This window comes from Gnatocerus cornutus, chromosome 3, assembly GCF_029298725.1.
Source record: "Gnatocerus cornutus isolate USDA-ARS CGAHR chromosome 3, icGnaCorn1.1, whole genome shotgun sequence".
NCBI classification, from domain to species: Eukaryota; Metazoa; Arthropoda; class Insecta; order Coleoptera; family Tenebrionidae; genus Gnatocerus; species Gnatocerus cornutus.
This window is the reverse complement of record NC_142235.1, coordinates 18415341-18438020: the sequence shown is the minus strand read 5'-3', so window position 1 is coordinate 18438020 and position 22680 is coordinate 18415341. Positions and strand designations below refer to the sequence as shown.

The 22680-nt window shown below is 36.0% G+C and overlaps 1 protein-coding gene across 1 annotated transcript in view; it reads left to right on the top strand.

The window, feature by feature from the left end:
* vex (somatomedin B and thrombospondin type 1 domain containing protein vexed) overlaps positions 1 to 22680 on the top strand; it is a 41949-nt gene that overhangs the window by 5515 nt on the left and 13754 nt on the right. Inside the window, exon 2 of the mRNA XM_088032438.1 lies at positions 18580 to 18771. Within this exon, the coding sequence (XP_087888564.1) occupies positions 18580 to 18771 (192 nt within the window). The remainder of the gene's footprint in view (positions 1 to 18579; positions 18772 to 22680) is intronic.

The following is a 22680-nucleotide window of genomic DNA, read 5'->3' as shown; positions in this document are numbered from 1 at the left end:
GGGTTATTTATAGAAGCTGCTTTAAATAAGTGATAAGATTGATGGGGGTGTGTAAACGAGGGACAAATTTTTGCAAGGAACGCATAATTTATTTATTCAAACACATTTAAATTTTTCTCCTCTGACCAGAAATTCCACGCGCGACTGTTAATTACTTTTTTCTTTTAATCTCGCTTGAATCCGAGCTATTTTAACGTTCTTCAGCATTCCAACCATCTTAACCATTTCCCATTTAGTCATCGGCCGAAAATGAATTCACCCAACACATGTAGACTGCATAAATTTTCTCACATCCTCCGTTCTCCGAAAGCCCATCATTAATTCGTTTCCATTTGTTGCATTGTATGAAAATAGCATCAAGTCGTTTGTGTTGCGGCGGCGGCGGCGGCGGTGTGCTTTCCTTGAATAATTAATTAACCATAAATTACCACGCGTGTTCAATCAACACACAAAGACTTTCAACGCTGCAGGAATACCAACAGCGAGACGCTGCAATTTAACAATAATGTATACACGGCAAAAACGTCTTGAGCAGACTCGCCGCAATTTAAATTACGAAAGTCTCCAAGTTTCAAGACACTATTTTCGTTTATTCAATTAGCGTGGGTTTGCTTTTCTTCATTTTTCGTGGCGTGTATGTAAAGAAACGCGAGTTCTTTTCATAAATAAGGGAAGAAGGGGGAGTAAATCAACGCGTTATGGAGCACATAAATTTTTATTTGCTGGAAACATGATGGGGGTTGTTTATTTGCGCTCACCTGGAAAATAAAGAAGAGAGACTTGTTATTTTCACGAGGGAATGACGAAAAGCGCTAATAAAAGATAATATCAAAGAGGATATTTACAGAGAAGTGCAAATATCGGGGACGGGCAAATGTAATTCTCTTTTTTCGACTTTCCAAGTTTACCACTCGTTGCACCGGTTTAGACGGAAGTGACACTGATGGAAAAATAAACAGGGAGAAGACACCCCTTGCTATAAAAAGATCTCAGCTTCTACCCCCCACGACTTTGATGTTGAGTAATTAATTGGAATTTTTGTAATTGAATTAGTTCAAAGGTCGAGGAATTCCGCATTCGGGAGGGTAAATATTGATGTAATTTTTAAGGGTTGGGGCAGGGGAATATGTAATTGGGTCGTATTTGGATGCTGCTCAATTATATTTTTTTTCCACTCATAAATACGCGAAATTCAGCAATCATATAACATTTTTTAAAATTCTAGTGCGTCCTCAAATGAATTTTCCCCTAATTAATTGGAATTTTCGTAATCGAATTCGGAAGCTCCCCATCAAACAAATCGCCATCCGCTTCCGCCGAATCCGCGTAAATATTGACTCTTTTTAGTTTGCCCCGCTGCAGATTTATTAATTTAATGGCACAGGTCACCGAAGAGCGCCGATAAATGGAGTGCTAATATAAAAGACAGCTTGCAAAAATCCCATCGAGGTTCCGTAAATCTTGTTTAAAAAGGGTCTAATCCCGGGATTATCGGCGGCCACAATCGTTGCCGACTCCAAGTGGACATCCACGAATGGAATCGACTTCAGTCAGCGCTTTTCAATTGATTCCCAAAAGCTGCGAAGCTTGAGAGCTTTCACCTGATTTTGTCAATTAAGTGACGGCGGAGGTTTGTTTGAACGGACGAGAAAAACTCAAACGAGATGGAAATTTCGAGGCGGGGGCGGCGAAAATGCATGATGCGATTAACGGACGCGTTCATACGGAAATGTTCGGAAATTCGATAAAAATTTCAACGATTTATACAGTTACACTGGGTAACAAACGATCGGGGAGAAACCAGCGGAGGTAGAAAAGGAAGTTATTGTTTTACTGCGAAGTTTTTTTGGTACGTAATTTGCTATCGACAGCATTATTTAGACTGCCATTGTTCAGCCAAACAATTTTGCTTCATTACTTCAAAACGGAATTTATTTTGCTGGCGAGCTCTTTTAATTTTATCATAAACTACTAATTTATAACAGTCGAAGAAAAAAATTTGTATTGCATTTGGGACTTTTCCCTCAATTTTTCGACAAAATGCTTTAATCCTGCTGCTGCATTAATAACTAATAACTATTTATTTATTTACTGTACTTATTGGTGATGCAAGTTGTGTCGCTGACATTTCCGCTATAATCCATTCATTCTGATTTTCCATTCAAACGCTCACTTTCATTCTAAACATTTGTATTATTGAGCACGTAAGAGTCAGAAATTACGTAACGGTTCATTTCCCCAATCAAAAAAGCGTTTTTTTGAGCATCGTGACGCAAAATTCGACGTTACTGCGATGACGCAAAGGTGCGTCGAATTTCAAGTTTCGCTTTCTCTGGAAAAGTTGCTCATAATAATGCAAAACAAAGTGGTAATTTATGCACCTGTGAAGCGAAGCTGCGTTTTTTCGACGCGGCCGAAAAAAGCGCATTTTCCGGTCAGTCTGCAGTCCACGAAACAAAACAACTGTGCAAGCAACTCTGATCTCTCATGCATATTTATGGTGGTAAGCCGCTACTTACTCTTCGAAAATAAAAATTCCCAAAGAATCTCGCGGAATATTCAACAGTTAACGCGGAATTAGCCAACAAAGAGACGTTGTGCTAATATTATTTTAGCACGGCTCTATTAAAATGTATGTTTTAGTAAAAGGCGGCGTGTCGCGCGAAAAATGTGACCATTTCCGGATTGTTAACGTTCGTTTGTTTGGCAAGCTCCAATTACATCTCGTGTTTGAGTTTCGCGCCATCTTGGCGGCCATGTTGGATATATCAGTATCTCGAGTAATTTATCTCGGTGGATGACTTAATGTGTGTACAAACTCCAAAGTTGTGAAATTTAGTGTCTGGGGGTGTTAACTCCACTAACCTAACTTTGATATGATTGTTTTGACATGTATCTAACGTAACTTTTGTTTTTTTCCGATCCCTCTAAAACCAATCACAATCGTCCGTTTCTTTCGCAATCATCTCCCCCTCCAACCCTTATCCAATTAGAGAACGTGCCTTGAAGTGACATCTCGAGAATTGTTGTCAACTAATTAAACTCATCGAATACCTGCGTCGGACGTCTCAGCTTTGATCGCCCCATAATTGGATGGACTCGAAAAGGGGTGAAACCGCCATCAAAGCACCCCCTTTTAACGGAGAAAAGTTTACACTTTTTCATCTTTCGTTTATGCCGCGTTAATTTTTAATCGCACCCTTTTTACGATCCGATAACTCATGAAAAATGCAACAGAGGCGCATTAGCGATTTTGCTCCACGCTCCCCTAGTCGGAGCAATAAATAAAATGTGTATGAACGCCTTCGCCGAATTAATTTAACTTTTCTAATTATTACGGTCGCGCCGAAACAAAAGCGAAATGCTTTGTCACCCCTTTCTAACGACTCAATGCGAAACGAATCACTTAATTACTAACGATGGAAAAAACGACTGCAAAATCCTCCCCGGAGTGCAATAATCGTCAGGTGAAAAGGGGCGGGTCGCGAATTCATGCAAGGGGTAAATAAATAATCCGAAAGTGGACAAAGTAATTTCGTGTAACACCTTCGTGAATTATGGGAGAGGAGGTGAAATATTATTTCGTGCTGTTTATGAGGTTTTACGAGCTTTTAAATTTATTAGCAGATAACGATATTCTAATTGCGCCCTTTCGAGATTGCGATTTTATTAATCAGGGGCAGTTTACAGTTTAATTAGGTTATGGGAGCGAGCTTATGATTTTTTAATAAGCAATTAAACGGTATTGAGATGGAAAATTTAAAGGGTTACTTAAAAAGGGAGGCTAATTGGAAAAATTGCGACAAGTTGGCAAGTTGGCCTGATAAGTATAAAAATCCTTCCTTAACTAAAATTCGTAATTTTAGTGCTACAGTTACGTATGAAATTTGGGGAAATTACTGTTTTTCAGTCGTGTATTAATTCCACCAAATTTCAAAATTGTAAAGCAGAAGACTCAAATTTTAGAAACTTTTATTTTTAGGACGAACCGACTTTTTCAACTAAAATTTGTAATTTTCGTAATTTTAGTGCTACAGCTATGAAATTTAGGGAAATTACTATTTTTCAGTCGAGTATTAATTCCACCAAATTTCAAAATTGTAAAGCGAATGACTTGAATTTTAGAAATTTTTTTTCCTAATTTGTTCTTGTAACAGAGCTATTTTCGCTATTTTCCAATTCGTTTTCAGTGCTAGAATATCCATTTCGATACGGAATGTTAGAATAGCTTTGTTTCCATAGCAACTTGGGAATATTTAAGATTCAAATTAGGAAAATTTTTATTTTTAACACTGAACAAACATTTACGACTTCTTCCACTAAAATTCGTAATTTTGGTAATTTCAGTGCTACAGCTATGAAATTTAGGGAAATTACTATTTTTAAGTCGAGTATTAATTCCACCAAATTTCAAAATTGTAAAGCGAAAGACTCGAGTTGAAATTTTTGTTTTTAACACGAACCAAAAATTTCCGACTTCTTCCACTAAAATTCGTAAATTTGGTAATTTCAGTGCTACATCTATGAAATTAAGGGAAATTACTGCTTTTAAGTCGAGTATTACTTGCAGCAAATTTTAAAATTGTAAAGCCAAAGACTCAAATTTTAGAAATTTTTGTTTTTAACACGAACCAAAAATTTCCGACTTCTTCCACTAAAATTCGTAATTTTGGTAATTTGAGTGCTACAGCTATGCAATTTAGGGAAATTACTATTTTTAAGTCGAGTATTAATTCCACCAAATTTCAAAATTGTAAAGCGAAAGACTCAAATTTTAGAAATTTTTATTAGGACGAACTAAAGATTTTCCACTTTTTTAACTAAAATTCGTAATTTTGGTAATTCTATTAGTGCTACAACTATGAAATTAAGGGAAATTACTGCTTTTAAGTCGAGTATTACTTGCAGCAAATTTTAAAATTGTAAAGCGAAAGACTCAAATTTTAGAAATTTTTGTTTTTAACACGAACCAAAAATTTCCGACTTCTGCCACTAAAATTCGTAAATTTGGTAATTTCAGTGCTACAGCTATGAAAGTTAGGGAAATTACTATTTTTAAGTCGAGTATTAATTCCACCAAATTTCAAAATTGTAAAGCAAAAGACTCAAATTTTAGAAATTTTTATTAGGACGAACTAAAAATTTTCCACTTTTTTGACAAAAATTCGTAATTTTGGTAATTTTATTAGTGCTACAACTATGAAATTAAGGGAAATTACTGTTTTTAAGTCGAGTATTACTTGCAGCAAATTTTAAAATTGTAAAGCGAAAGACTCAAATTTTAGGAATTTTTGTTTTTAACACGAACCAAAAATTTCCGACTTCTTCCACTAAAATTCGTAATTTTGGTAATTTGAGTGCTACAGCTATGCAATTTAGGGAAATTACTATTTTTAAGTCGAGTATTAATTCCACCAAATTTCAAAATTGTAAAGCGAATGACTCGAATTTTAGAAATTTTCATTTTTAAGACTAATCAAAAATTTCCGACTTCCTTCATTTTAATTCGAAATTTTGGTAATTTTAGCGCTACAACTATGAAATTTTCGGAAATTACCATTTTTTAGTGGTATATTAATTTCCTAAAATTTCAAAATTGTAAAGGAAAAGACTCAAATTTTAGAAATTTTCATTTTTAACACTGAACAAACATTTCCGACTTCTTCCACTAAAATTCGTAATTTTGGTAATTTCAGTGCTACAGCTATGAAATTTGGGAAAATTACTATTCTTAAGTCGAGTATTAATTCCACCAAATTTCAAAATTGGAAAGCGAAAGACTCAAATTTTAGAATTTTTTATTAGGAGGAACTAAAAATTTTCCACTTTTTTAACTAAAATTCGTAATTTTGGTAATTTTATTAGTGCTACAACTATGAAATTAAGGGAAATTACTGTTTTTAAGTGGAGTATTATTTGCAGCAAAGTTTAAAATTGTAAAGCGAAAGACTCAAATTTTAGAAATTTTTATTTTTAAAAAGAACCGAAAATTTCCGAGTTTTTTAACTAAAATTCGTTTTTTTGGTAGTTTTAGTGCTCTAGCTATGAAATTTAGGGAAATTACTGTTTTTAAGTCGAGTATTAATTCCACCAAATTTTAATATTGTAGAGGGAAAGACCCCAATTTTAGAAATTTTCATTTTTAAGACGAACCAAAAATTTCCGACGTCCTCAACTAAAATTCGTAATTTTGGTAATCTGAGTGCTAAAGCTATAAAATTTTGGAGAAATTATTATTTTTGAGTCGTGTATTGACTCCACCAATTTTTAAAACTTTCAAGCAAAAGACTCAAATTTTAGAAACATAAATTTTAAAAACGAGGCAAACATTTCGATTATTTTCCATAAAAATTGGAAAACATAGAGAGTTACACAAATTGGGAGTCTAATTAGAAGTCAAGATGGCTGATAAGATGGCGGTCCGATAAATAATATAAAAATCCTCACATGAAGCTTTTTAGACGTGGATGAATAAAAAACCGCAGCTATGACCGCTAAATCAATACACCTAGTGGAAAGTTCTTCGCTGTTGAAACTTGCTTGAATTATCCGGTTTTAATCAGAAAAGTTTTAATTGTTCTTCTTTCAATAACACAAAAAGTAAAAATTGGAAAAATAGCCACTTGACTCGTCTAGTCACATTGTATATTTCCGAACTGTTGAAGGAATGAACCGACTTTGTTGGAATTGCACTAAATAGTCAGCTTATCTTAACACGTACAAAGCAGTAGCAAACATAAATCTAGAAAGGACAATAAAATTGAAGTAGTTTGAACGAGCGTCAAAAATAAATTACAAATTTTCATTCATGCTCAATGAATATTCAGTGTTTTCGTAGTCGACATTACCGGCAGCAAATTCTGTTTCTTTTTGTGGCGACGCAGATTATTTCCCATCTCCTCTAGTAACCAACATTTTATAATAAAATTACCTTCGAAGCCGCGAGTTTTTCTCGTATCAAAAATATCGTTTTTTATTTTAAACTCGTTTCGTCGCATTTTCCCTCTAATAACCCGTTTTAACGAATTGCAACATTGTCCTCATGTTCCAACGTGATTACAACAGCATTCCAACCAATAAAATCCCAATCGGTTTCCAACCTGCCTCAAAATAAAGAAATATTCCCCGTTGTAAACAGCAGCGAACGTGTGTTTGCTACCGTCGACGTCGAACAAGCACCTCTTTAAATATTTATCACTTTTTTTTCTTTTCCTTTCTTTCCATTTTTGCCGCGTCGAACCTCAGAATCCCACGTTTCGCTTTGTTCTCAATCTTATCGAAATATGCCAAAGCGTGAGATTTATTCTTTCGCCGACTTGGGGCGTAATTAAGTGGAGAGGCTGCGACATGGAAAAAATGGTAAATTCTCTTCGATTTTAATTTATCGCGGCGGCGTGCTCGATAACGCCGACATCTGTTATCGCAGTTAATGAAAAAACGGAATAAGTTGCTTTTTAATTGCGAGAGTCGTCACGATCGTCGATAAAAAGTTATTAAAAATGTCGCAGTGATCACGTTGAAACCACTTTTCAAATTCTTGATTGGGGTGAAGGCCGATGGTTGAAACAACAAAGAAAAACGAGAACAAAGGGATTCGAGATACGCGCGATTATTATTAAGGAAAAACGAGAAAGCCGCCACTTTTTCGTTCGGAAAAATGGGAGGAACGCGAATTTGCAAAGTTCAAAACGAATCAGTTTCCTTTTTTTTAGGGAAACTTTATGTTTATTTAGCGGAAAATGGGCTCTCTGGGATGAGAGATTTCAAATGGGTGTTGAAAATTTATGAGTCACTCGATCAAAATTCTCAACAGGTCGCATCGGACGTCAATTATGACGAGGGAAAACTGCATTTTTCGTCCGTGAGTGGTTTAGAGGCGGTTTTGATGGTTTTATTGGGTGTCTGCGAAGTTTGGTGCGGCGGCTAATTTAGGGGGTATTTTAAAGTTACTTCTTTATAAATAATAATGAGGATAAGCACTCGGCGATGAGGGAGGAAGTTTTTAAAAATAAAAGAATTTGGAGAATAATCCAAAATCTGGCACACTTTAAAATTCTACGCGCCTTCTAGATACAAAAAGTAGCTTTCTTTCTCATACCCATTCGAACTTTCCCTCCCCCTTGTAATCGCTAAAACAGATTAAATCAAAAATTTGTCGTTATATTTTTTTACTAAAAATGTTACTAAAAATTTCCAACTTCTACTAATTTTGGTAATTTTAGTGGTAATGCTATGAAATTTGGGGAATTTACAATTTTTGATTCGTGTATTAACTCTATTTAATTGCAAAATTGTGTAGCAAAGGACTCAAATTTTAGAAATTTTTGTTTTTTTTTGACGAACCAAAAATGTCCGACCTTTTCTACTAAACTTTGTAATTTTGGTAATTTTAGTGCTACTGCTATGAAATTTGGGGAATTTACTAGTTGTGAGTCGTGTATTAACTCCATCAAATTGCAAAATTGTAAAGCGAAAGACTCAAATTTTAGAAATTTTTGTTTTTAAGACGAACCAAAAATTTCCGACTTTCTTAACTAAAATTTGTAATTTTGGTAATTTTTGTGCTACAGCTATGAAATTTTGGAAAATTACTATTTTTTAGTGGTGTATTAATTTCCCAAAATTTAAAAATTGTAAAGCAAGACTCAAATTTTAGAAATTTTCATTTTTAAGACGACTCAAAAATTTCCGACTTCCTCGACTAAAATTCGTAATTTTGGTAATTTTAGTGCTACTGCTATGAAATTTAGGGAATTCATTATTTTTGAGTCGTGTATTAACTCCACCAAATTGCAAAATTGTAAAGCAAAAGACTCAATTTTTAGAAATTTTTATTTTTAAGACGAATCAAAAATTTCGTACTTCCTCTACAAAAATTCGTAATTTTGGTAATTTTAGTACCACAACTATGAAATTTGGGTAAATTACTATTTTTAAGTCGTGTATTAGCTCCACTAAATTTCAAAATTGTAAAGAAAAAGACTCAAATTTTAGAAACTTTCATTTTTAAGACGATCCAAAAATTTCCCACTTCCTCCACTAAAATTCGTAATTTTAGTGCTACTGCTATGAAATTTGGGTAATTTACTATTTTTGAGTCGTGTATTAACTCCACCAAAATGCAAAGTTGTAGAGCAAAAGACTCAAATTTTAGAAATTTTTATTTTTAGGACGAACCGCCTTCTTCAACTAAAATTCGTAATTTTGGTAATTTTAGTGCCACAGTTATGAAATTTGGGGAAATTACTATTTTTAAGTGGTGTATTAATTTCCTAAAATTTAAAAATTGTGAAGCAATAGACTCAAATTTTAGAAATTTTTATTTTTAAGACGATTAAAAAATTTCCCACTTCCTCCACAAAAATTCGTAATTTTGGTAATTTTAGTGCTAAAATTGCGAAATTTGACAAAATTACTATTTGTGAGTCGTGTTTCAACTCTACTAAATTTACTAAATTTCAAAATTGTAAAGCAAAAGACTCAAATTTTTATAAATTTTCGTTTTTAAAACGAATAAAAAATTTCCGACTTCTTCCACTTAAATTCGTAATTTTGGTGATTTTAGCGCTACAAGTATGAAATTTTCGGAAATTACAATTTTTGAGTGGTGTATTAATTTCCCAGTATTTCAAAATTGTAAAGCAAAAGTCTCAAATTTTAAAAATTTTCGTTTATAAGACTATCCAAAAATTTCCCACTTCCTCTACTAAAATTCGTAATTTTGGTGATTTTAGTGCCACAACTATGAAATTTGGGGAAATTACTATTTTTGAGTCGTGCATTATCTCCACCGAATTGCAAAATTGAAAAGCGGAAGACTCAAATTTTAGAAATTTTTATTTTTAAGATGAACTAAAAATTTCCGACTTCTTTAACTAAAATTTGTAATTTTAGTGCTACAGCTTTGAAATTCGGAGAAATTACTAGTTTTGAATTGTGTATTAACTCCACCAAATTGCAAAATTGTAAAGCGAAAGACTCAAATTTTAGAAATTTTAATTTTTAGGACGAACCAAAAATTTCCGGCTTCTATTAAAATTCGTAATTTTGGTAATTTTAGTGCTACAGCTATGTAATTTTGGGAAGTTACTAGTTTTGAGTTGTGCATTAACTTTACTAAATTTCAAAATTGTAAAGCGAAAGACTCAAATTTTTGAAATTTTGAAAATTTCTGACGTTTTCTATTAAAATTCGTTATTTTGGTAATCTTAGTGCCATTGTTATGAAATTTGGAGAAATTGCTATTTTTGAGTCGTGTATTTACTCTACCAAATTGCAAAATTGTAAAGCGAAAGACTCAAATTATGGAAATTTTAATTTTGAAGTCGAACCAAAATTTCGCATATTTTCCACAAAAATTCGTAATTTTGGTAATTTTAAATCTACAGTTATTTTAAAGCTGTTTATTTATAAATAAAAATGAGGGAGAAAGCTTTTATGAATTAAAAAATTTGGTGAAAACTCCAAAACCTAGCAAACTTAAAAATTCTACAAAATTGAATCATAGCCGCCTTGTAGCCCAATTCGCGTCTCCTAGATAAAAGAAGTAGTTTCGTCCCCCTTCGCACCCACCCTTTGCCTTGTGATCGCTAAAACAGATTAGAGCAAAAACTTGTCGTTTTATCTAGAGCAGTTTCCGAAAGTCTCTTCTTTCAAAGAGCTTACGGCCAACTTGAAATGTGTTTACAGAACAAGACGACTTGACTTATTTTTAACTGAGATAAGAATGATTTCTATTATTTACCCTCGATGTATTTTTATCTTCGTCAGGACTTAAGACATGTGTTTATATAAGGGACGCGCCTCAAACCCAAGTCTTTATCTGAAAGGAACAAAAAGACGAGTTATGCATAAATGAACGAAGAGGCGTTGGAGGAATTTCGAGTCGGCGTGGGCCGGTTCTTTATTTCGTTTGTAGCTCCGTCTGGGAGAAAAATTGATGGAAAGTTGAAACGACAAAGGTTACAGACCCCGAGCGTTGTATTTTTTTTCGAGACACTCTGTATATTGACAAATTAACACGTCGATCGTCGTTGACAAAACCGGTCCATAACAGCGTCTATCATCAATTCCTCTTCTCTCCATTCGCCTGAAAGTTGCCCCCCTATTAATTACATTCGGTGCACAACCCCCGAAGAAATAAATCACGCACTTGGCATATTTCGGTCGAACTCGATAAGATACGAGCGAACACAAAGCTGAGAAATCCTTCGTCCCTTTCAATTAACTCTCTCTATCACGTCCATATTTTTTGCCGCAACCCGACGTATTGTATCGGTCACTTACATCCCCTAAAAACCACCCCCGACCATTTATGGAGAAATTCCGCGCTCGTTTCGTTTCGGGTTTGTTTACGACAGCGAGGTATTTTATTGTCAATTTTCACGTGGAAGGGGGTGAAGTATAAATAGACGCGGATTCCGAAGATCTTTGACCTGAGCGGAATCGCGACACGCATACGGAGGTGGCGTGTCGTGTGGCGATTGTTTGAGGGGGTGGGTGGAAAATGCAATTTTATGCTAAATAACAGTTGGATGGGGGTGAGGGGTTATCGATTGTCGCGGAATTTGACACGGGGTGGTTTTGACACGTCTCAAAAGTAGGAAAAGTGGATAATATAGGAATAGTCCAGGCAAAATAAACATGAACTTCGGAATAATTCGCATAAGGCTGATTTTTTGTTTTGGGCCTTCATTTTATTGTTCTAAATAAATTGTCAAAAGTCCCCATCGATAGGTGTGCTGCTAAAAAAGTTACGCGGTGGTAAATGCCAAAGAAAAGAATTTTTTGCAAATATGTCACGTCTGATTTCAATGACCACCTATTATAAAAATTGCACTTTATCAAATTTGCAACAAGAAAAACTTTATAATATTTTTCGTAGGACTAATCGTTTTTAAGATATTGTGATTTTTTTTTGACTATCCAATGTGTTTAAATAAAAATATAGTTCTAACTACCTTTTTAAAATATAAAATTGAGTAGTTTATCTGAAATAGGTGAAGGCAAGATTATCTCCAAAATATTTTTAAGACGAATCAAAAATTTCCGATTTCCTCAACTAAAATTCGTAATTTTGGTAATTTTAGTGCTACTGCTATGAAATTTGGGGAACTTACTAGTTGTGAGTCGTGTATTAACTCCACTAAATTGCAAAATTGTAAAGCGAAAGACTCAAATTTTAGAAATTTTCATTTTTAAGACTAATCAAAAATTTCCGACTTCCTTCATTTTAATTCGAAATTTTGGTAATTTTAGCGCTACAACTATGAAATTTTCGGAAATTACTATTTTTTAGTGGTATATTAATTTCCTAAAATTTCAAAATTGTAAAGGAAAAGACTCAAATTTTAGAAATTTTTATTTTTAAGACGATCGAAAAATTTCCCACTTCCTCCTGTAAAATTCGTAATTTTGGTAATTTTAGTGCTAAAGCTATGAAATTTGGGGAAATTACTATTTTTAAGTTGTGTTTTAGCTTCACTAAATTTCAAAGTTGTAAAGCGAAAGATTCAAATTTTAGAAATTTTTATTTTTTAAGACGATTCAAAAATTTCCCACTTCCTCCACAAAAATTTGTAATTTTAGTAATTTTAGTGCTAAAACTATGAAATTTGACGAAATTACTATTTTTGAGTCGTGTTTTAACTCCACTAAATTGCAAAATTGTAAAGCAGTAGACTCAAATTTTAGAAATTTTCGTTTTTGAGACGAACCAAAAATTTCCGTCTTCCTTCACTTAAATTCGTAATTTTGGTAATTTTAATGCTAAAACTATGAAATTTGACGAAATTACTATTTTTGAGTCATGTTTTTACTCCACTAAATTGCAAAATTGTGAAGCAAAAGACTCAAATTTTGGAAATTTTCGTTTTCAAGACGAACCAAAAATTTGCGGCTTTCTCAACTAAAATTAGTAATTTTGGTAATTTTTGTGCCGCAACTATGAAATTCGGGGAAAATACTATTTTTGAGTCGTGTATTATCTCCACCTAATTGCAAAATTGAAATGCGAAAGACTCAAATTTTAGAAATTTTTATTTTTAAGACCAACTAAAAATTTCCGACTTCTTCTACTAAAATTCGGAATTTTGGTAATTTTAGTGGCATTGCTATGAACTTTGGGAAAATTACTATTTTTGGGTCGTGTATTCACTCCACCAAATTGCAAAATTGTAAAGCGAAAGACTCAAGTTATGGAAATTTTAATTTTGAAGGCGAACCTAAATTTCGGATATTTTCCAAAAAAATTTGTAATTTGGGCTACATGAATCTCGGCAATTAGGTACAATGAAAAAAAATTTGCAGAAGATTAATTTCATAAATTGCTGGAAAATTTCGTGGGTTAAGTTCACTCAATGCTTGCTTAATCTAAAAAATGCACTAAGTTATAAAACAGGTTTCGACTGAAAGAATAAAATTCTTGAAATTTTGAAAAATACTTATCAAAAATGGTAACTTCTACAAAAAATATTACGAAATTATTTTTGTGTCAAATTTGATAAGGTACAATTTTCATAATAAGTATTTTTGCTATTTTAATCACCAGTGACAAGATATTTGCAAATATTTGTTTTCTTTAACATTTACCACCGCGTAATTTTTTTAGCAGCACACCTATAGATGGAGACTTTTGACATTTGACACGACAAAAAAAATCAGCCTTATGTGAATTATCCTGAGCTTTTGAAATTTTTCTGTCTATTTTTCCTGGACTAGCAAGAAACGGAAAGTGGAGGTCCACTCCTTGGCGGTGTTTACCGTTCCACCCCATAAACGCACCCCTCGGTAACGTGTTCTATGTGTATCGATTCGCAAATGCCGTTCTTCACGGCCGGATGCCTTTAGTCCCTGTAATAAAAGTCCGATATTTCGTTCAAGTTGCCGGCAAATTTCACGAGTATAACTCAGAAGGCGAAATGAAGTTGTATGAAAGAGGAAAGTTGGAGGGATATTTCGATCGTGCTCGATAGAGCACAAAAGACGACATTCTTACCAAAATGAATCCACAAATCTGGCTAATTACCGCAAGAAATTAAATTCCCGCGAGTGTCGTTATCTTCGAGATAATCGTCAACGAATCCTTTGTCTCTCCCACAAAAGACGAAAGATCCCATTGTGATCGCGTGCCGAATATCAAATCGCCCGTGTTCGACACTGTAATAATAAGGGTTGAGGGTGGTTTTTGTCCCGGACGTATGTACAACCTCTGTTGTGTTAACAATGGCTTTTTATCTCGAATGGTCGTCTTTTTCCGCGAGGGAAGGAAAAAATTTTACTTTTTATGTTAGGACAGGGTGTTGAAACCGCCCCTTATTAAAATGCGGCTTGAGCTCGCCTGACGTTAATTACGTTGCGAATTAGAAACTTGTTGTGTTGATTTACATGGTTCCATTTTCGTTACTAGTTTCCTGTAATCAGTTCTCGCGTCGTTTGGACAGTTGTTGTATTGGATTGCGATTTTAATCGAATTCGGGTTATTTAATTGCAACGTAAATCCTAGGTTTCATATGACGGCCGGATGGAAATTTGATTGGTTTTTGTTCAACGTCGATAAGTTGAGAAAGTGTTTTTATGGCGAATTTTTACTATTATTCGAATAAATTAACTCTCTGGAAGGTTCAAAAATGTTTTCCGATTCCAGCATTTTTAATTTCGAGTTTCAATTTTGCATTGCCAATGCTTCGTGAACGTTCTACTTTGCGGGTTTCCTTCAAAGTCGTCAAATTTCTCCATCAGTCTCGAGTTGCATATTGATTCTTTAGAAGACTGCAAATGAATATGTTGCGGAATTTTCCCAGGAAATTGACTGCAAATCGTTTGTTTTTTGGCTTTTACTTTTACCTTTTAAAAGACAAATTATATCGTGTGTTCAATTGAGTTATCTTATCAGTCGTAGTAGGCTTGGAAAAACTAAAATATTTGAAAGATTTGACAGTTTACGTTTAAAATGCATGGCTAGCTTAGAATGGAAATACGAATAATTTATTTTAGAAGTCGGACATTCGCTGTTATTGTCTTCCCCGCCCTCTCTCAGTGGTGCTAATTCGTGATAAGATAAGGTGGGCCGTTCAATTAAGTTTTTGCGTAGTGTTTTTCGGGTTACGTTAATTTTATTTGTTTATCAATAACCAATCGCATGCCGAGTTGCTATTAGCTTATAATTTGTAGAAACGCGCTAATGGACCAGTGTGATTTATCAGGGCCGTCTTTTAAAATAATTACCTACTTAAAGGAATACTTGTTGTAGGTCGTAATGAAACTTTTGGTTAGTTAGAATGTGCTTAATTACAAAATTGTAATGCACGAGAGACAAATTGTTTTCCTTGAAGAAAAATTTGAAATTTTGGTAATTTTGGTGCTACAGCTATGAAATTTAGGGAAACTACTATTTTTGAGTTGAGTATTAACTCTACTAAATTTTAAAATTGTAAAGCGAAAGACTCAAATTTTAGAAATTTTCGTTTTTAAGACGAACCAAAAGTTTCCTACTTTCTTAAGTTAAAATACGTAATTTTGGTAATTTTAGTGCTACTGCTATGAAATTTGGGGAAATTACTATATTTGAGTCGTGTATTAATTCCACTAAATTGCAAAATTGTAATGCTAAAGACTCAAATTTTAGAAATTTCCATTCTTACGACGGACCAAAAATTTTTGACTTTCTCGATTAAAATTCGTAATTTTGGTAATTTTAGTGCTACAGGTATGAACTCTAGGGAAATTACTATTTTTGAGTCGTGTATTGACTCCACCAAATTTCAAAATTGTAAAGCGATGGACTCAAATTTTAGAAATTTTTATTTTTAAGACGAATCAAAAACATTTCCAACTTCCTCAATAAAATTCGTGTTTTTGGTAATTTTGGTGCTACAGCTATGAAATTTGAGGAAGTTACTATTTTTGAGTCGTGTAATAACTCCACCAAATAGGAAAATTGAAAAGCGAAAGACTCAATTTTTAAAAATTGTCATTTTTAAAACGAACCAAAAATTTTCGATTTTCTTAACTAAAATTCGTAATTTGGGTAATTTGGGTGCTACAGCTATGAAATTTCTAAAAATTGCAATTTTTGAGTCGTGTATTAACTCCACTAAATTGCTAAATTGTAAAGCAAAAGATTCAAATTTTAGAAATTTTGTTTTTTAAAACGAACCGAAAATTTTCGACTTCTTCAACTAAAATTCGTAATTTTGGTAATTTTAGTGCTATAGCTATAAAATTTGGGGAAATGTTGAGTGAAAGACTCAAATTTACGAATTTTTATTTTTAAGACAGCAAAAATTTGCAATTTCGTTAATTTTAGTCAAATTTCAGGTGAAATTTCTATCCTGAGCTACCAAGAATTCCCCCCAAACCCTCTCCTTTTCATCTCGCTTTCGCTCGCCTCCAAGTGCATCCACTCCATTAATCCTCTTCTAAAATTAGCAGCGACAGAGTATTTAACATGTCACGCTCGCCCGCTTCTCTTTTTATAACTTCGCACCTGTTTTGCCACCATCTCAGCGCCTCCACTTTGTCTAGTAGACGTTTCTCCCGTGTTCGTGCACGCAAAAAACTTGAAACCTCTCGCAAAGTACTTAAATCTCATCAGGAAATTCCTCAAAAATCTCTCATGTCCCGTATCCTGACAAGCTCGCATTTAATTCGCGAAAGCACGCAACCGATCCTTGCTCGTCTTCCTCCGTTTCTTGATGCACGACACTCTGACACGGCGTAATTGAAAAGGACATTGAATGATGGAAACGGAATTTACGTGTCATTTCGGCCTTGCGACGGCCAACTTCACCTGTGTTTAGTTAAGAATCGTTGATTAATGACCTTCATTAATGAATGATTGTCGGAAAAGAGAGAACGCGAGTGTTTATGTGATAAAAAGTGAAAGAATTCCACCCCGAGCATCTTCCGAAACTGCTTAAAAAGTCTAATAAACCAAACACTCATTAATTTTTCTCCTCTAGAGAGTTACCACAGAATACACAACCCTCTTCATAACTCGATTGGTCCAACCATTGTTCTTCTCGTTTCCGCGCCCTTTACAACCCTCGAAAAGTTAACGAAAACCTCTCTTGTTGACTCGCGAAATTGTCACCCTCCACCCCTTACAATTACTATCAGGGTTGCGGTTAAAATTTTGCTTCGGTCTCGAAACCCCGAATTACCACCCTCCAGGGGCTCATTTCTCTCCCGCATCATCCCGAACTAATTCGTTTAAAATATGTGTTATTCTCCCAAACTTCTCCACCATAATCCCCAATTTCTCCCCGATCGCTCGCTTTTTCTTCATTTTCCAAACTGTCCCACATCGACGACGAATTTATTCGGGCGACTTTCATAATTTAAATTTTAATTAATTTCGGACAGAGAAAGACACCCTGGAGTCTCGGGTTCACTCTCATTAGTTGGTACTGGGGGTGGGAACCGTTCATTACTGTTGGGGGTGGATGAGGAATGCGCCTCGCTATGACAGAAGTCGCGTTTTGATAACGATTTCATTCAGATTCACCCTTCTTTCATGGACTTTGAGGGAATGTTTTTCATAAATTCTTTAGCATAATTAGGGGGTTAATTCAGACACCCGGGACAATATTTTAACTTCCCTTGCTATACTTCGTTGTCTGGTACCGCATGGAACGTCACTGCCAAATCTCACGTGTCGGCGCCAACTTTTACCAAATGACCTTGAACCTATATCCACCCCCATATCTCGATTAACAGAGGTGTTAAAGCTATGAAAGGAGTATCAAACTTCGAGTCGCACTCCCTTTTACCAATCTACCCCTGAAATGAGCAAGATTAATCAAGCCCACGTCAGCATGATCGTGTTTCAGGTTCGCCCCTTTTGAATTTTTCGGGGGATGTTTTTATTAAATTCTTCTGCTTAATTAGAGGTCGCTTTGTGCTAATTGAGACGGCTTTCAACCCAGTTCCGTGGCAATAAACAAAAGAGCGACAGCGGATCGATGTTTCGAGTTCTCGCAAGAGAACCTAATGAGGATTGATGAAAAAATTAAGGTCCTTTTTGAGGAACTGTTCATTTTCATTTAGTGCAACAGACATTCGCACTTATGGCGGTTAATTCAATTTAGGGAAACAACTACTCCCCGGGCAGGCGCTCCGTGGTTTTGTTCGCGAGTTAATTATGCTGTCCGTCGAAAGTGAGGTGATTTTTCGTCGACAGCTTGTTTTTCGTTCGCTTTTAGCGCGAGAAGACAAAGGGATGGAGCGGCGGGATTTGTCTTCACAGCCAAAGACAGTGTTATCTCTTGGTAGCTATTTTAAAACTGATCCCTCGTTAAGTAAAAAGCGGTGTTAAGGACCAGTGAAATATGAGAAACGGAGGAAACGTTCTATTTGTGTGGTTTGTGGATCTGGTCGGCCCGTTTTTATGTGCGAGGGTTATTTCTGTTGACGCGTGGGGGCACAGGGTTTTTGACCGGATTATAGGCAAAAACGACGCCTTTTGATTTGTTGGGTAAATAAATATTGCGCTATGAAAGCAAAGTTACATATTTAACAGCCCATAATAGATCACACGACCCAAAACGTGCACGCGCTAAATTTAGTTCTTCTTTCCAGTGGTGGACTGTCAAGTGACCTCCTGGGGCCCATGGTCTCCATGCGACGCCGACTGCGGTCCGGGCTCCATGTCCCGCACTCGATCGATAAAAATGCAGCCCCAAAACGGGGGCCGCCACTGTCCTAGCCTTGAACAGCGAAGGGGTTGTCAAGTATCGACGTGTCACCATCATCCCGATCCAGCCATCAAAGGTAAGTGGTAAGGGTGGGTTTTTCCCCCTTTTCGCCGCCAACGCGATGTTATGCAAATAACAACGTCATAAACTCGACTAAATCCTCAGATTGTTGTAAGTTAGTCTAGTAGTCGGCGGTTTTATTATTGGTCGTAAAACGACCGGATCGAATGACGTAATGAGGCGGTAAATCACGCGGTTACCGCTTTTTTCCCCGACAATTTGTACCGGCGTAACCGTAAACACTACACATAAGCGGTGGATAAATCAGGCACGACCGGTTTCGAGTGAAAATGACAGGGGATGCGACAGGGAGATAAATTCGGTACGTAAAGCGGATTTTTACATTCTTGTCAACGTTAAATGCGCGACTTTGGGGTTAAGTGAATATAAACCTGTCAATCGGAACAAGAGCGCTTGATCCGGAGCCACATCACGGATTCCGAACGCAAATTCTACGGTTATTTACCCACCAAAACTGGAATCATTGCATACTTTTTCTCCAAATACTAAACCGAAAGTTCCCACAAATTTTCATAATGATATGACAACTTTTTCTAAACGACCTTGAACTTTTCGTACCCTTATATTTCGCGTGTTATCCATCATAGAGCCCTCTGAAACGGCTTAAACTCTTTATAAGTCCACTGTTTATTAACTGTTCGGTTGAAACTTGGTAAGTGGATAACAACACAGCTGAATGCTTAACCCCACAGAGAACTCAAAGACAAATTATGTACTTGTGCTCGACAATATAATTCTGCGAAATAGAAAGAAAACAAATTTTAATCCCTCGACGCGAAGATAACAGAGAATTAAAAATAGTGAGTCAATACGTCATCAGTCTCGGCCAATCAGAAGTCGGATGAAGCATCAATATTCTATGGGAACGCAAAAAAGATTAACAACAACGCGCTAAATTCACGTCGTAAATTCCACAAACTCGTTGATTTTCACAAGGGTGGCTTATCCAGTGATGTTTTTCCGCAATTTCCCAGTTTTCAATGATGGAAATCCCGTATCAAAAAAACAAAGCGACTGGGTTGATTTCGGATGTCTTTTTAGTTATTCGCAAATTTTAATACTGCTAGTAAATTTATAGTCCCTGTCACAACTTCAGCTACATGGCTGAACTTTTTGGATTCGCCTGTCCCGCTTATTCCTGGGCGTAACGTAATCCGTAACAGTTGAAACTCTATGGTTATAATTCCACAATTTATTAACTATCCGAGTTAAACTTTGTAAGCAGATAACAAAGCCACTCCGTCTACAGTTTCTCCTAGAACAGCAAGTTGTTTAGTTATACTCTAACTATTCTATACTTTTGATAGTTATAGGGTAGAGATCATCCTCACAAAATTTGAAGGTCCTGCGACAACTTTTCCCAGATGACCTTGAGTTTTTGCGTGCGTTAATATCTCACTTATCGTACGCTCAAACTGTATAACGCCTCGATTTATTGACATTTCCTGGAAAGTGGTTAATACGCCGACTAGATTTACCCGCACTAAACCCAACCCCAGCTACCGAGAACATCGATTATCCTTCTAATCCACCCCGATAAAAAATAAATAAATACAGCTCCCGTAATGACGGCGAAAACCCCATTGCACTGAATCAAATTTACATTTTGGATAAGCCGTTTTTCTCAACTAAAAGAGTAAAGAGCAACCGAGGATAATCGTCCTTTTGCAGGACCGGCTTTCGTACGTTATTCCTCCGATACCTGCGAGTTTTTCGACGGCATTATGATAACGCGCCCTCAGCTAAAATAATGTCGGCATAAATTTGTCGTGCGTAATAGGGGTTGGTCGAGGGTGGGAAGCGTTGAACGCACGCCGAGTGTATTGTTTTAGTGTCTTCGAAGCTACCAAGTTTGAGGTGGTTATGGGCCTGTAATATGAAAGTAATGGGGCGAAAATTGTAATGACGACTTTAGCCATGTTGAAGGGTTGTTCGGGCGGAGTGATTATTGATTTTATGTATTCTAATACTTTCATAAGTGCTTAATCTCATGGGGATTGCAAACTAACTCAAACTAAATTTAAGTTGATGGAGGAGGAACATGGAGGCCGGAAAGGAATTTGGAAGTTTTAATCTAATGAAGTTGGCGGAAACCGACTTATTGTACATTATAAAAAAACAGCGTGACGTGACGTGTTTGCGCTGTATCTCGGAGGGTTTTCGGAGGATCGCACCGTAATTTCACACTTTTGTACTTGACATCCAAAGAAACTTCGTCACAAAATTTGGTTGGGCTACGACACTTTTTTTTGGTGACCTTGAAATCAGTTTTCGCTCGCTTGGAGATAATGGCGACAAGTTTTATCGAGTGTTTGACGGAAAATGCGAAGTTAGTTGGAACGGGCGATAGAAAAATGTAACTCCCAATTTAATTGGTCAATTAACCTCGACCGTGTAAGCCCCAATAACGTGACCGTAACGGGATTTGACGACACCCTTTCTGCAGGCCGGACTAAATAATTAACAGATCCCTTGCATATACGAACATTTAATGCTCCGCGTTTTAACTCGTTTGAATAATTCATCAGCTATTGAATAAATCGCTCTAAACAAGACACGTGAAACACACAAGAGCACCATTTCCTTGTTCGGCTTATCCTTAAACTAGTCACTCATCTAATCAATCTGGGGAGGCGTTGAATTGTGAAGACGAATAGCTACAAGAGTGCGGACTTGTAAGTCTACCTCTACAAAGGCCGATTTATATTGCTTTGCTTGCTAAATACGATCTCCGCAGCTAATGGCGGCGAGAGGGGAGGTCGAAGAGGGGATGATCTATTTCTTTCTCCTAATTAAGAACAAAAACAACCCTTCACCACTTGATTACGACCCAAATTCGATTAAGTCTCTCCAGAGTGGGTTACTTAAGATATTGAGATGTCCCGCAGGCGGTGGCGTCTGTTTTCACGAGATAAAACCATCATATTTGCGGGCGGTTACGACAATATGGCGTTTTCCGATTGTTCGTCAGAAAAAAAAATCCCCAGCGATAAGAACAAGTCTCTAGAGCAAGAGAACAGTTTGACACAACACAAAAGAAAGATTTATACGTAAACTTGTTAGCCAATTTACGGACCTTTCGGGCTGAGTTTCGAGATGTGGTTCGCCGTCGAATTTGTCGCCCCGACGACGGTGATAGCTGTCAACAACTCGCCTAACTTTTATTTATCTAGAGCGAATGTGTCCGAAAGATTCAATTATTCACTTCGAAGAAAAACAGAGATGGCGGTTTCTTTTCACCGGATTTATAAGTTTCAGGCTGTAATAAAAGACTCCGAACAAGTCGGTCGTTTTTACGATCGAAAGTAACCAGAGATTGTGAAAAAAACGAGCTGCGAAGTTTTCAAGGTCATCAAGTGAAAATTGTCGTACGATCGTGAAATTTTGTAGGAATGTTTCGGGTGTTCTTAGAAGCAAAAGTATGAATTTTTAGTAATTTATGATGGTGACAACTTGAGCAGTTGGGGTGTTTTTGTTTGCGCCGAACGCGCCGCTGTTCAGGTGCGCGGTTGATGTTTAATTCCTGTTTTTCTTGGCGAGATTTATTAGTGTGTCTTTATAATAGAACTCGGCGACAATTCCGCAGCCCCACAATCGTCTTATTAATGTTCCCCCCGAATCCGGAACTTCCCCGAAAGGGAGGTGTTTCACCAAACGCTTATTTCTCCGCTCGATCGCAATTAAAATCGCGCAAAACTCAAACACGAAATGGAAGTTTAAAGCCGACCGAACTTTAAAGGATATTTGCGTACAAATGGAATATTTTAACCGGATGAAGAATGTTGCCTTTCGATTTTTCGACGTTCGATGCTTTAATTAAAATTGAAAGTGCGCGTTAAACTCCGCCGACAGTTTGTAAATCTCGATTCGAACTGAGAGATTATTAGCGACCGGTGAGAATTTA